This window comes from Podarcis tiliguerta (genome assembly GCF_965153285.1).
Source record: "Podarcis tiliguerta genome assembly, chromosome: 8".
Lineage (NCBI taxonomy): Eukaryota > Metazoa > Chordata > Lepidosauria > Squamata > Lacertidae > Podarcis > Podarcis tiliguerta.
This window is the reverse complement of record NC_139541.1, coordinates 78,039,532-78,053,544: the sequence shown is the minus strand read 5'-3', so window position 1 is coordinate 78,053,544 and position 14,013 is coordinate 78,039,532. Positions and strand designations below refer to the sequence as shown.

At 44.1% G+C, this 14,013-nt stretch overlaps 1 protein-coding gene and 1 long non-coding RNA gene across 3 annotated transcripts; one reads left to right on the top strand and one right to left on the bottom strand.

Moving 5' to 3' along the window:
• The first annotated feature begins 1,222 nt into the window (after window positions 1–1,222).
• LOC310684748 (galectin-5-like) lies at window positions 1,223–13,538 on the top strand. Of its 2 annotated transcripts, XM_083456263.1 has the most exons (6): window positions 1,223–1,329; window positions 3,025–3,119; window positions 5,034–5,271; window positions 10,659–10,778; window positions 11,173–11,223; window positions 12,579–13,538. In XM_083456263.1, the coding sequence occupies exons 1-6, from the start codon at window positions 1,327–1,329 to the stop codon at window positions 12,618–12,620; spliced, it is 549 nt and encodes a 182-aa protein (XP_083312389.1). In that variant the 5' UTR covers window positions 1,223–1,326; the 3' UTR covers window positions 12,621–13,538. The 2 variants fall into 2 exon arrangements, with proteins under 2 accessions (XP_083312389.1, XP_083312390.1); XM_083456264.1 differs by lacking the exon at window positions 3,025–3,119 and having other exon boundaries at window positions 1,258–1,329.
• Window positions 5,096–6,499, bottom strand: LOC310684954. The gene is made up of 2 exons (XR_014515003.1): window positions 6,248–6,499; window positions 5,096–5,324 (listed from the first exon to the last, which is right to left on the bottom strand). It is a non-coding gene; the product is annotated as an uncharacterized lncRNA (long non-coding RNA).
• Window positions 13,539–14,013: the final 475 nt, after the last annotated feature.

Below are 14,013 nucleotides of genomic sequence, written 5' to 3'. Positions count from 1 at the left end.
GGCTGCCACTGACCAGCCAAGCACAAGTGAGGAAGTAGGCAAACTCTGGCTCTTTGGATATCTGAATCTGTGGTGTGTATAGCGAGGTTTGGGCACGATTATTTATGTTTGGATAAGTGAATTGGCACATAGTGAGCAGGTGGACAACAGGACCTGCATGTACTTTATGCTGCTTGTGTTTATGCTGGCTTTTAGGTTGCTTTTTGTGCTGACTGGTAATTCCATTTTAATATTCTTCTGCTTTAATTTGTCATGTTTAATTTGTCATGTTTAATTTGTTAACCACCCGCAAAGGTGGTATAGAACTGAAACAAACAAGCTTGGAAATTTTAAATCTATAAATAAAAGTGCTATATAAATAACAGAATGTCTCTGCTTTTTAAGATGCTGTCTAGGTTTGCCATCACCTTTCTCCAAAGGAGCAGGCGTTTTTTAATTTCGTGACTGCTGTCACCATCTGCAGTGATCATGGAACCCAAGAAAGTAAAATCTCTCACTGCCTCCATTTCTTCCTCTTCTATTTGCTGCTCTGGTTCGCCCGAAGCGGCTTAGTCATGCTGGCCACATGACCCGGAAGCTGTACACCAGCTCCCTCGGCCAATAAAGCGAGATGAGCGTCACAACCCCAGAGTCGGCCACGACTGGACCTCATGGTCAGGGGTCCCTTTACCTTTACTTAAGATTGGGAAAATGAAAAATCGAGAGAAACCAAAATGGACAGACTGGCTGTCCATTAAACTTTAATTAGTTTAATGTTAAGTAAACGTCCAGTGCGCTTCCAACGCCATAAATCTTATCTCAGCAGAGAATTTCGTGCAGCGGTTGAAGAAGACAGGAGAGTCAGTACTTTTCAATGAGGAATCCTGGAGCAAGCACTTTGGAACTCAGAAAAAAACTTTATTTACAAAAGAAAAAACCCTGGCGATAAAGCACACATGCTTTTATCTCCGGCATAAAGAAAACTTTACTCTAAACTTAACTCATATCAGCAAACACGCCCATGGCCACAAACTGAGTCTGCGAGTCAGGTCAAAAAGAGGGCGGAGGAAACACACGGGTGGACTGACTGTTTATACAAACTAACTCACATTCCTGGATGCTTAATGACTTCCAGCTGCTCAGTGATTAGAGCGACTTGTTACCTCTTAGCCCTTTAGTAGCAACACTGGCCCATCTCTCCCTTGCACAAGGATGTTCTCAAAAGCAGCTGCCAGCATTGTGTTCCCACCCCTTTCCCGAGGAAGGCTGATGTTTGCTAGTTGAGGCTTTGCTTTCACTTTCACTCCAGGAGAACGTGAGAAGAAAAGCTGACGAACCAGCTCCAAGATGGTGAGTGGGGTGCAGAGATAGGGCATGTCAGAGGGGGAACCACCCTTTCTTCATGGGGGATTGGGGTGGTGCTTCTGGTTCAGCCTTAACATGTGCTGTTGATCCCCAGCACTGAGCTGTTGCTTTATCAACATCGGGAAAAGCAACAGCATCTTTCTTGACGTGTGATGCAGTTCACTCCTAAGGAAAGGATCGGCTCTTAACGGCCTCGTTTTAGCTGGCACAGCCCCTATTTAATGCCCCTTTCCTTAGCAGAGCACTGCCCCTGTTTTGCCTTGTGGAAAAATCATGTTGTTGACTTCTCAAAAGCTTTGTGAATCTGCGTAAGAGTTTCTCCAGGATAGAATCTTCCTCTCCATCCCATGTTCCGTGACATCACCTACACGGTTGAAAGTTTGGCTACTCTGAAGTAAGACCCATTGTTAAATGGGGCTTGCAGGGTATGGGAAAGCAGCCTAAAGATTATTTGGGGAAAGTAGAAGAGCCTTTGCTCTCAGGAAGCCAGGTGAGCAGAAGGCAGATTGAGTTATTGTGTCAAATCGGCAAGTGTTTATGACTCCAGTTTTCTAACAGGATCTTTTCTAACTGAAAAACTTACCTGACCCCAAGTTAAAGGTAAAGGGACCCCTGACCATTAGGTCCAGTCGTGGCCGACTCTGGGGTTGCAGCACTCATCTTGCTTTACTGGCCGAGAGAGCCGGCGTACAGCTTCCGGGTCATGTGGCCAGCATGACTAAGCCGCTTCTGGCGAACCAGAGTAGTGCATGGAAACGCCGTTTACCTCCCCCCTGGAGTGGTACCTATTTATCTACTTGCACTTTGACGTGCTTTCGAACTGCTAGGTTGGCAGGAGCAGGGACTGAGCAACGGGAGCTCACCCCGTCACGGGGATTTGAACCACCAACCTTCTGATCGACAAGTCCTAAGCTCTGTGGTTTAACCCACAGCACCACCTGCATCCCCTGACCCCAAGTTAGGTTGCTGAAAAAGGACACAGGGGTTTGGGGGTGGAGAACTAGGAGTGGGTTTTGGGCAAAAATACTTTTGATCTTGGTCCTGGTACTGATCATAAATTCCTTAGCCGAGAATGTGCTCTGAGGTTTCCCGTTCCTTAATTTTTAGTACTGAGTCTTCTATGTTTTATGTGTTTAATATGTCTGGATTACCTGTGTTTTATAGATTCCCCCTCTCTTTTATGGTTTTTATTGTCTAAATTAAGCCAATAAAGGATGGATGGATGAATGAATGAATATTAGTATATAAATGCAGTTTATACTAGCACAGAACAGGGGTAGACTCTCAAAACCTGAGCTGGGGCTCTGTGCAGTGTTGTCGTCTCCACCCAGGGCCCGAGAAGGCTATGCTCTTAAAACAAATTCTCATTTCAAAGAATGGATACATAAAATTCTACCTTTAAAATACATTTGACATGCCTTCCCCCCCTCAAATAATTCTGGGCATTCTGGCATTACCCTTCAGAGAGTTATGATTCTCAGCAACCCCTTACAAAGTACAATGAGGTGAGGAGAGAATGTGCTTCAAATGTGCTTTAAAACTATAGCATGTATGCAGCTGATATAAACAGTTTCCATTAAAATGTGAGTTTTCTTCATGATGGTTGGGATGATTTTGAGGCTGAGTTTGAGGCTATTGGATCGAGAATGTTATTTTTGTGCTTTCCTCCCCACTCCACAGAGTTTACCCATTGCTGCTACTTGGACCAATATTGAAGGCCTCAGTGAGGGAAAGAGATTTTTAATCCAAGGCTTTGTCCGACCATACACGAAAAGGTTTGTAAAGCCTGCTGGTCATATTTGATTCCCTTTGTTTTTCGGAAACTGTCCTGCCTAATCCATCTCTTCCACTGTGACCAAAATCATGGATGTGGGGTGATGCATGCAGTCTGTCAGGGTAGTGAAGCTGCCGTGTTCTGCTATTGAATCTTCTTGAGTTCATTTAGGAATAATTTACAAAAATAGTACTCCATAAAGAAATGCTGATTTAAAATAAAATAAAATTGTTTGAAAAGCTTTGTTGCTGATTTGAATGTGTTACTGTGGGGCTTCTTTTGCCACATGATTTCGTTGCCATTCGTTGTTGCAATAGACCACCACAGTAAAGACACAACAAACAAATAAAAGTATCATAGAACTGTAGAGTTGGAAGGGACCACAAGAATGATCTAGTCTACCCCCTGCAATGTAGGAGTATTTGTTCAGTATGAGGCTCCAACCCTGAGATTAAGAGTCTCATGGTCTACCGGCTGAGCTAAATAATCATTTTGAGGTATTCAGCGCACACACACACACACACACACACACACCTGAAAACTAATAACACCTCCTTGCACTGTCAGTTTGCAGATAGTACAGTGCTACCTTGCAGATAGTACAGTGGTACCAATTAAGTACAGTACTTAATTCGTTCCGGAGGTCCGTTCTTAACCTGAAATTGTTCTTAACTTGAAGCACCACTTCAGCTAATGGGGCCTTCTGCTGCCACCGTGCCGCCGGAGCACATTTTCTGTTCTCATCCTGAAGCAAAGTTCTTAACCTGAAGCACTATTTCTGGGTTAGTGGAGTCTGTAACCTGAAGCGTAGGGACACGGGTGGCGCTGTGGGTTAAACCACAGAGCCTAGGACTTGCCGATCAGAAGGTCGGTGGTTCTAATCCCCGCAATGGGGTGAGCTCCCGTTGCTCGGTCCCTGCTCCTGCCAACCTAGCAGTTCAAAAGCATGTCAAAGTGCAAGTAGATAAATAGGTACCGCTCCAGCGGGAAGGTAAACGGCATTTCTGTGCACTGCTCTGGTTCGCCAGAAGCAGCTTAGTCATGCTGACCACATGACCCGGAAGCTGTATGCCGGAAGTCCTGATTCAAGCTGTTCCCTCAGCTCTCTGTTTTGTCAAGCAAGGAACCGGGAATTGGGGATAAGGATCTGGGAACGAACTTCAGCCTGTTATTCATTGGAGGGTTAATTCAGAGAACTGGCAAAACAACATCAAAAAAGAAAAAAAAAAGATTGAAAACAAATATTACATACTTATCATATAATACTCCCCCCCACACCTGCAGCTTTCTTCTGCCACAATTTGACTTCTTTGAATCTCTATTTCCGCCTTTATCTTTGCATTCTCCAAATGTATCATTCTTTGTATTTTTTTTTTATCTCTTCTCTTTTCCAATTCATAGATACACTTTACATTTTTATTCTAGGCATATTAGCATATCTTTCTTAGAACAAGATTTTAACATATACTCTTCAAAACATTTACATTTTTAAATTTTTTTTGATTTGACTGATATCTTACAATTGAGGTTAGCCTTGCCAGTTCTAAATATTCATTTAATTTGCAAATCCACTCCTCTTTTGAGGGCAAGATTTGAGCTTTCTATTTAGAAGCAATCACTACCCTGGTTGCCGTAGTTGCATATAGAAAAATTCTTTTTTTTTTTTTTACTTGAGGTATAGCTTTCCCTATCCAGCCTAGGAGATATACCTCTGGCTTTCTAACAATTGGGATTTTCAACATTTTCTTTAATTCCTCATGTATTACTCCCCAAAATTTCTTAATCTCCTTACAACCCCACCACATGTGTATTGTTGTTCCTGTTTCATTGTCCACTTGGCCTTTTCAGTTAATTTCCCTCTGCGATCGGCCACTCTCTCCTTCCTCACAGTGCTTCTACCCTTCTCACATTTCAGATTTGCAGTGAATTTCCTGTGTGCCAATGGTGACATCGCCTTCCACTTCAATCCACGATTCGATACGCTAAAGCCGATGGTCGTGTGCAACACGCAGATGAAAAGTAAAAAACGGCTCTGGGAGTACTGGAAAAGTGACGAAGTCTTCTGGGGGGAAGAGGAAATTGCCCCCAGCATGCCTTTCAAGCAGAGCAATTCTTTTGAGATGACCATCAATGTTGAGAGTGGCTCCTATCAGGTGCGGTGGGACTGGGGTGGTGAGGCAGGTTACTCCATTTGATAGCAAGCAACCTGGAGTGGCGTGGGTGGCGCTGTGGTCTAAACCACAGAGCCTAGGACTTGCTACATATTGCAGAAGTGTTTCGCATCAGTAAGGACTTTTGCACCACACTTTCCAAGCGCAGGTCCAGGATTTAAATCTCTTTGTCAGAGCATTCTATTTCTCTCTCTCTCTTTTGGGTGTGTCCAGTTCTTTCCCTGGGAAAATCTGACTTTTGCTGCTGAATCAGAGCAAATAGCAGATCGGGAGGGGGGGCGTTTTCTCTGATTAAACAGTAAAACATGGGTTCGCCCAGCGAAAGCACATGGACCAAAAAAGAGAGAACTGCTTGGAAAGTATGTCACAAAGGGAATTCTGGAGGAGCCCCCAGTCTGCACCAATCATGCCTGATTCACTGAAATATCACACATCACAGTATCAATATGGGTTTTCACATGCGCTAGCTATACAAGTAACAGATCCTGCAAATCCAGTCAAATGTTACCATCATATTGCCATAGTATTAATAGACTGGCTCCTGAATCCAAAAGAACCAATCATGGCTCAGATCGCAACTTCCCCTGTTTTTCATATTTAGCTAAATACCTAAGGGACTGTGGATTAAACCACAGAGCCTAGGACTTGCCGATCAGAAGGTCGGCGGTTCAAATCCCCGCAACGGGGTGAGCTCCCGTTGCTCGGTCCCCGCTCCTGCCCACCTAGCAGTTCGAAAGCACGTCAAAGTGCAAGTAGATCAATAGATACCGCTCCAGCGGGAAGGTAAACGGTGTTTCCGTGCGCTGCTCTGGTTCGCCAGAAGCGGCTTAGTCCTGCTGGCCACATGACCCGGAAGCTGTACGCCAGCTCCCTCAGCCAATAAAGCGAGATGAGCGCCGCAACCCCAGAGTCGGCCACGACTGGACCTAATGGTCAGGGGTCCCTTTACCTTTTTAACCTGGAGTGTCAGCTGGAAAAGGAAAGGCTGAGGAGGAGAGGAAGACTCTCCTATATTCCTGGAACCAGAAATGTTTTAGGATTTAACCAATCCCCAGATGCAGCAGTTGCTGAGACTGGCCGAGTCGCTAAGCAAACAAAGCAGGGATATGCGCCATTAGCAGATACTCTGTACCAGGCAGCAGAGGGATGGGGTCCCTTTTCCATCTCTGTGTCAGTTAGCAGAGTTGTGCTTAGGATCTCAGCTTGCCTGAGGTGAGCTAGGGAAAAAAGGTGTCAGTTTGTAAGAGGCGGCAGGCTGGAGAAAGGCAGGGATCAGAGCACCATGTGGGCTGGCAGCTTGAATCCAGAATCGTGGCCATGAGAGAAGCAGGACTCATCGTAGGCTCAGGCTGAATATATGTGTAAATAAACCATCTATTATAAAGACACCACAGTCTTCGCTGTGTCTCGTTCCCAAAGGAAACACGAACCCTGCCGGGACCCCTGGAGTCTCGCACTGGTGTGGAGATTGGGGTGGCGTGCAACAATGCTGGGTAAATAACCGGGGAGAAATACAGGGGTTTGCTTTTTTAAACTATTATTTGTTTAAGCCATAACATTTATATGCTGCTTGTTTTTTTTGGGGGGGGGGAAGCTTCAAAGCAGTTTATTTAAGGATCTAGAACTAACCAGCCAATCAGAATTCAAGTTACCTCAGCATGGATTGTGTCAAGTCTTGTCCACACGTGACTTGGCTCCACACTTTCTAGGCACAGGTCCTGGTGGCTGTTGTTGTTTATCCACCACCACCCAGGAAAAACCAGTGTTTTACCATTAATCGGAGCAAAATGCAACCCACAGAAAACCCTATTGCTGTTTGCTCTGATTCAGCGCTAAAGAGTGGTTTTCGCCACAGGAAAGCAGCAGGAGGAGAAGAAATGTGGGATAAGCCCTTAGTGTGAATGTGTAGGCTGGCAGTGAAGTGAGAGTGTGTCTCTGTGGGTAAAATAGTGTCTTATTCAGCACTGTGGGAGTGAAGCTACTGGCTTAAAAGGAAATTATAGGCATAGCTGTCAACTTTTCCCTTTTCTTGCGAGGAATCCTATTCGGAACAATAGGGGGGGGGGGAGGGAAACGTTGACAGCTATGATAATAGGGCTAGTGAGCTTGCCTCACCACAACTCGGCTTCCCTACCTAGCCAAAATCTTGTTTCTGACTCACCCACACACTTTTCTCAGGCTTGGGCTAAAACAAATGACATCAGTTATTCTTAATTAAATTTCTCAGTTGCTTTATCTTGCTCAGGGCAACCCAAAGCATCTTATAACCAGTCTAACTTCTGAGCTATAAGCAGCGAAATATTCAGAATTGTTTTCTTGATACGGTATTCAAATCTGTGTGAGGTATTATGCAAACAAAGGCAGGGGCTGAGGGGGTAGAACGTTGGGGAAGTGGCAGTTGGAAAGTGACAGTTGCATTGCTTTTTTAAAAAAAGTTAAGTGTAAAGCTGTAGAAAAGAAAGAAAACGCTTCATCTAGTGGTGGAAGCAAAGAGCATAGAGAAAACAAAACTTGGGTAGAAATAAGGCTAAAACAGAGCAAGGATCTGCTCCTTTGTTTTAGGGTGGAAGATTTACACATAGAACAACAGAGCTTTCCAAACTGTGTGTCACAGCACATCAGTGCATCAGCCGCAGTGTACGAATGCTCCCTGCGCTCCTCCTGGGGCTGGAAAGGGGTTAGTTTAACCTCCGGTTTGTTAGTAAAGCTGAATTACAGTGGTACCTCGGATTACATACGCTTCAGGTTACAGACTCCACTAACCCAGAAATAGTGCTTCAGGTTAAGAACTTTGCTTCAGGATAAGAACAGAAATCGTGCTCCGGCGGCGCGGCGGCAGCAGGAGGCCCCATTAGCTAAAGTGGTGCTTCAGGTTAAGAACAGTTTCAGGTTAAGAACAGACCTCTGGAACGAATTAAGTACTTAACCCAAGGTACCACTGTACTGTGTTGTGGAATGATTCACGTCTAAAAATTGTGTCACCAACATGAAAAGTCTGGAAAGCTCTTGAAGGGGTACAGTTAGGGTTACCCCAGAAAGCCCTAAAAAAACTGTTTGTGAATCCCCCCCCCCCCCCAGCCAGGCCTCGGCGTACGCATTTTTTAAAAAACTGCAATTTCCTTTAAGACAAAAAGCACAAGCTAAGCAGTCCTCTTTGTAACAAAAACGCTGTAACAAACCTAGAGCTGAGAACAGAAAACCTTTCGGGTTCCCAGATAGAAGCAACCTTGTCCTGGTACATTGATTTGCAACATACTTCCGGGAACAGAGCCAGGGAACGAAAAAGCAACATTCTATGTAAGAATCTGTGAAGGGGGACAGGGAAAAAGGGGTTTGAAAAAAGGATAAAACCTGCTTGTAAAATGTTTTCGGTGCGGCCTGTCTTTTGTGAACTGAATCACACAGGTGCCTCTGCCCCTCCGGATGGCAGAATAAAACGCTCTTTCTCTGGATTAACCCCTTGGTGTCGTTTGGCTCCTTTTGTCTCTGCTCGGGTGCAACAATTATTCCTACCCATGGATTAAAAAGGCTACACTCTGAGGTAGAAGCTTAGCCCCCCCCCCGCCCCCGTAAACCTCCGTAGCATGGGTAGGCACACTAAGGCCTGGGGGCTGGATCCGGCCCAATCGCCTTCTCAATCTGGCCTGCGGACGGTCCAGGAATCAGCATGTTTTTGTATGAGTAGAATGTGCCCTTTAAAAAATAATAATAATAATTTTTATTAGTATTTTCCACACAACAACAACACGAAAAATATTGAAAAATAACAATACACAAAACACAAAAACCAACATTCAAAAAACAAAACAAACAAATCCATATCTTACAAGTTAATAATATAAACACTAAAAAGAAAAACAAACATTGACTTCCACCAATCCCACAGCACCTCCTTTATCTCTCATTGTGTCTTCCTGTTTTCCTCATCATCTCTATCCTAAAATCTAAATATAAATCCCTCTTTCTTATCCTTTTGTAGCCTTATGAGGCTTTGCCCTCGGGTGGGAAAAATATTGCGCCTGGGAAAGGGAAGTGGGAGTCAACAGACACTCAAGGAATAGTTTCGGAGAAAAAGGTTTTATTTCTACCATCCATGAACTGGTAGAAGGAGCAAGTGTGATAGTCCACAAAAGCATGCACAAGTTCACACTCATGTGCACAAACATATATACCCCTTTCCAGATCCCTCCTCCTTTCTCCTCCCTCAGGAGTCCTGCCCCATGATGTGTTCCCCTGAGCATGTACAGAAAGCTGTCTTGGGACTATTGTGGACTCTTGGCAGGAAAGGGGGTCAGGGGGTTTCAGTGTGTTCCAGTTGTTTCATTCTTGTGCTTTGGCATGGTTCCTGGACTGAAAGCAAGTTGCAATGTGGTTCTTTTGCAAGGCCAGAAGGCATGAGAAAGGCCTGAGAAACAATGGACTGTTCTCTACCTTTGTTACAGCAGAGCGGAATGTTTCTGATGCTTAGCTGCTGAGAAAATGATTTTGAGAAGCTTTGAGAAGCTTTGAGCCTGCTTTGGTGGGGGGTGACTTCGGGCCTAGGTGAAGTCACCTGTCCTCACCTTCCTTCACTTTCACTTCACAAGGTTATTCCATACTCAGCCAGATTTCTGTCCTTGAACCTTGACTTTTAAGGTATTCGTTTAGGCACTCCCATTCTTTTTTTACTTCACTTTTTGGTTTTTGTCTTATTATGTCTGTCAATTTGGCTAATTCTAAGTATTCTGAAAGCTTACATAACCACTCTCCCCTAGTGGGTAACTGGTTCCCTTTCCAATACTTAGCCACCAAGATTCTTGCTGCAGACGTTGTGTATAAGAAAAAATTAGTTTTGTCTTTTGGAAGATCATCATTTAAAATTCCTAAAAGGAATGCCTCTGGCCTTTTACTGTATGATATTCTTAATATTTTCTTTATTGCCCTTTTATTTTAAATGCATCTCTGGGTTATTTGTGGGGCCTTCCTGGTGTTTTTACACGAGTAGAATGTGCGCCTTTATTTAAAATGCATCTCTGGGTTATTTGTGGGGCAGAGGAATCTGTTCATTCCCCCCCCCTAAAAAAATATAGTCTGGCCCCCCACAAGGTCTGAGGAACAGTGGTGAAAAAGTGATGAAAAAGTTTGCTGACCCCTACGTGTAGTGTAAGCTGCGCTGATTATCTAAGTGGCAGAAAGGAAGGGCAAAAACATGTTAAATTAAGTAGAAAACATTTACATTACTCTGGAATAAGCTTCGGTGAAATAGCTACAGTCAGATATATCCCACGAGAACTTACATTGTATTATGCCTGGTAGTCTTTTAAACACCTGAAGCCTTCTTCTTGTCCCTGCCAGCTGGTAATTGAATGCTTGTTTCATTTTTCCTGTAGGTGTATGTCAATGGAAATCACTTTTTGGAGTACCAGCACCGTCTTCCCTTCAAAGAAATCCAGACCTTGGAGGTCAAAGGTGATGTCTCAGTGAACCGCTTTGAATTTTCTGAGATTAAAGTGAGTTGGTTTTTCTCGTCTTTCGTCCTTAGCTTAAACTTGCCAGTGTGGTTTATGGGGCATCTAACCTGGGAAACAGCCATTTGTCAAAGAAATGAGGCTCCCCAAAAATAATTTGAGGAGGCCCTCACCTTTTTACCTGCAAAATTCTGGACAGGATATTAATGATTTCTGGGAGAATGTCTGATTTCTGCTTTTAAGTGATTCAGCACAGAGTTGGAAAAGATGGATGAGACTGCATAGCAGTTTCAGGTCTCTGAGGAAGAAAAGTTGAAACAAGAAAACATTTATGATGCAAGTGGCTGGATTTCTAAAGCTTAGTCCCCACTATCTGAAGCCATGCACTTTTCAACATCTGCTCTCATCCCCTGGTATCTATATTTTTGTGTTCCAGGCTCCACCCCCTTACAGCCCTCCTAATTCTGGTGACACCACATATAACAAAGTAAGTCAGTCCCCTGTGTTTATTTGTACTGTACTTCTCTCCCAATAATGGATGGAACTGGTAAAGATTTTTCAGTAAGCTCAATTCTGCACATGAGTTTATAATTTTTTTAAAAAAGTCCTCATGAAGATTCATTAGCAGTTTAATTGAATTTATTGTGATATGCATATGTGGGTACAATTTTGCCTGATGGGGTCCCCCCCCCAAAGCAACTGCCCCTAATAGAATGCACATTCTTGTGTTGTTGTTTTTAAAAATATGCTATATGCATCTTTGTACACATTATTTGGCTTGGAAACTGCACTGCAATATTTGGAAAAGTGACTTTCAAAGGATGCCCGTGTTTTGGTTTGCGTACTCTTTAGGAAACTGTGAATTAGGGATGTTCACTTCGTAAGTGCAAACTGAATCAGATTTCTCTCCCATGCCAGCCAATACTGTGTATCCTAACTGAGATTGCAGCTCTGCCTTCCATCTTAACACAGCCTGTAGACCTTTGGGCTTTACCATGATGACCAAAGGCATGTTGTTGTTGTTGTTTAGTCGTTTACTCGTGTCCGACTCTTCGTGACCCCCTGGACCAAAGCACGCCAGGCATTCCTGTCTTCCACTGCCTCCCGCAGTTTGGTCAAACTCATGCTGGTAGCTTCGAGAAGAACACTGTCCAACCATCTTGTCCTCTGTTGTCCCCTTCTCCTTGTGCCCTCCATCTTTCCCAACATCAGGGTCTTTTCCAGGGAGTCTTCTCTTCTCATGTGGTGGCCAAAGTATTGGAGCCTCAGCTTCAGGATCTGTCCTTCCAGTGAGCACTCAGGGCTGATTTCCTTAAGAATGGGTAGGTTTGATCTTCTTGTAGTCCATGGGACTCTCAAGAGTCTCCTCCAGCACCATAATTCAAAAGCATCCATTCTTCGGCGATCAGCCTTCTTGATGGTCCAGCTCTCACTTCCGTACATCACTATTGGGAAAACCATAGCTTTAACTATATGGACCTTTGTTGGCAAGGTGATGTCTCTGCTTTTTAAGATGCTGTCTAGGTTTGTCATTGCCAAAGGCATATTTTACACTAAAAGGTCACTGCCTCTGCTGGCTAACAAAAGTTTAGGATTTTTTGGGTTTGTTCCGAGCAATTATCCTTAAAAAAACAAACAAAAAACTTTGCTTTTACTCAAGTTTTATTGCTATATGTATTGAACACTGCAATAGCTATAAGCAGTCACCCCAGCCTCCTTATGGTTGGGCAAGCTTTGACCCCATTTCCTTTATGGCAGTCTCCCATAAGCCCACCTGGGTTGGTGATAACCTGGCATTGACTTCATTCTGTGCTTTTCTTTTCTTTTGTCTCTGCCACTCAGCAGGAGAAGTGTGCCCCAGAAGCAAAGTCAACCAAATGGTGAAGACCCAAGATGGGCCTGTGTGATCCTTTGGAAAATGGAAGCCCTGGCTGGTTGTGTAAAGGGATGGGTGCTCTTTTCCTGACCTGGGGATAGAGTTCAGCTGTTATGTGTGGAATGAAGCAAAATTAAGTAGTGTCATAAAAACCAGTAGTTAGCAAAATATTTGCATGTTTTCTATATACTGTACTTTGTTGTTGTTGGCTGTTGTGAGGGCAATGGGAGATTGCAAAACGACAAGGCTTGGGGAATAAACATTGTAAACCCAAGTAAACACAAGGCCCTTCAACAGTCACCACCAATGCTTTGTTACCAGCAGATCCTGCTAGCCGTCCCCAATACATTTCCTGGAAATCCTTTGTTAGGCAAATGTTTGCAAACAAATCCACAATTTCCACTGGTGCCTTTGGGAATCGGTTATCTCTGTCCCCTCCTGCCATGGTTTGTTCCTAAAATGGCTGCAGCCAACCACATAAAGGGAAGCAAAACAAAAAACAGATTTGTCCAATCTCTCTCCCCACTCCCTTTCCCCATGGTTTCTGTCCAAAAATGGCTGCCACTGACCAGCCAAGCACAAGTGAGGAAGTGGGCAAACTCTGGCTCTTTGGATATCTGAATCTGTGGAGTGTATAGCAAGGTTTGGGCACGATTATTTATGTTTGGATAAGTGAATTGGCACATAGTGAGCAGGTGGACAGCAGGACCTGCATGTACTTTATGCTGCTTGTGTTTATGCTGGCTTTTAGGTTGCTTTTTTGTGCTGACTGGTAATTCCATTTTAATATTCTTCTGCTTTAATTTGTCATGTTTAATTTGTCATGTTTAATTTGTTAACCACCCGCAAAGGTGGTATAGAACTGAAACAAACAAGCTTGGAAATTTTAAATCTATAAATAAAAGTGCTATATAAATAACAGAAAAGTGAAATGTGGGAGCCTTTAGGAATTACTGCATTGCTTTTATGTGATTTCTCTAAAATGCACGTTACATCAGGGGCAACCCTCCTTTTGCCCAGGCACAACCAGGAGCACACTTTAAGACTGCCACTTGTGTATTGGCAGCTGTAAGGGTTCCAAGAGGTTGCTCGAGAGCAAGCAGGCAATTACCTGCCTTCTCGGTAGTAAAGCCTTGCTTTAGCTGCAAAAATAAACTTTATCTGTCCAGAGCGCCACTCTATCGTGGCTGGCTCATTCACTGGCAGTATCCGTGAGTGGGAGCGGTTCTTAAACTTTCCCCAGCAAAGCAATTTCTTGACACCCAGTCTGCGCCTCCCCTCTCTGCGCAGAAGCTTACTGCGCAAGGAGGGCGTGGGTAACGGAGGACACCTCTCCTCCCCGCTTTGCCCAGACAAGGTGTCCTGGCGCTGCCTCGCCTCCTCCGAGCCCTGAAGCTCCTC

Bases quoted from the DNA above. Each gene is read 5' to 3' on its own strand.
- LOC310684748 (XM_083456263.1), top strand. The intron at 5,272-10,658 runs GTGCGGTGGGAC...TTTTTCCTGTAG, and splicing joins TTGAGAGTGGCTCCTATCAG to GTGTATGTCAATGGAAATCA. The intron at 10,779-11,172 runs GTGAGTTGGTTT...TTTGTGTTCCAG, and splicing joins TTGAATTTTCTGAGATTAAA to GCTCCACCCCCTTACAGCCC.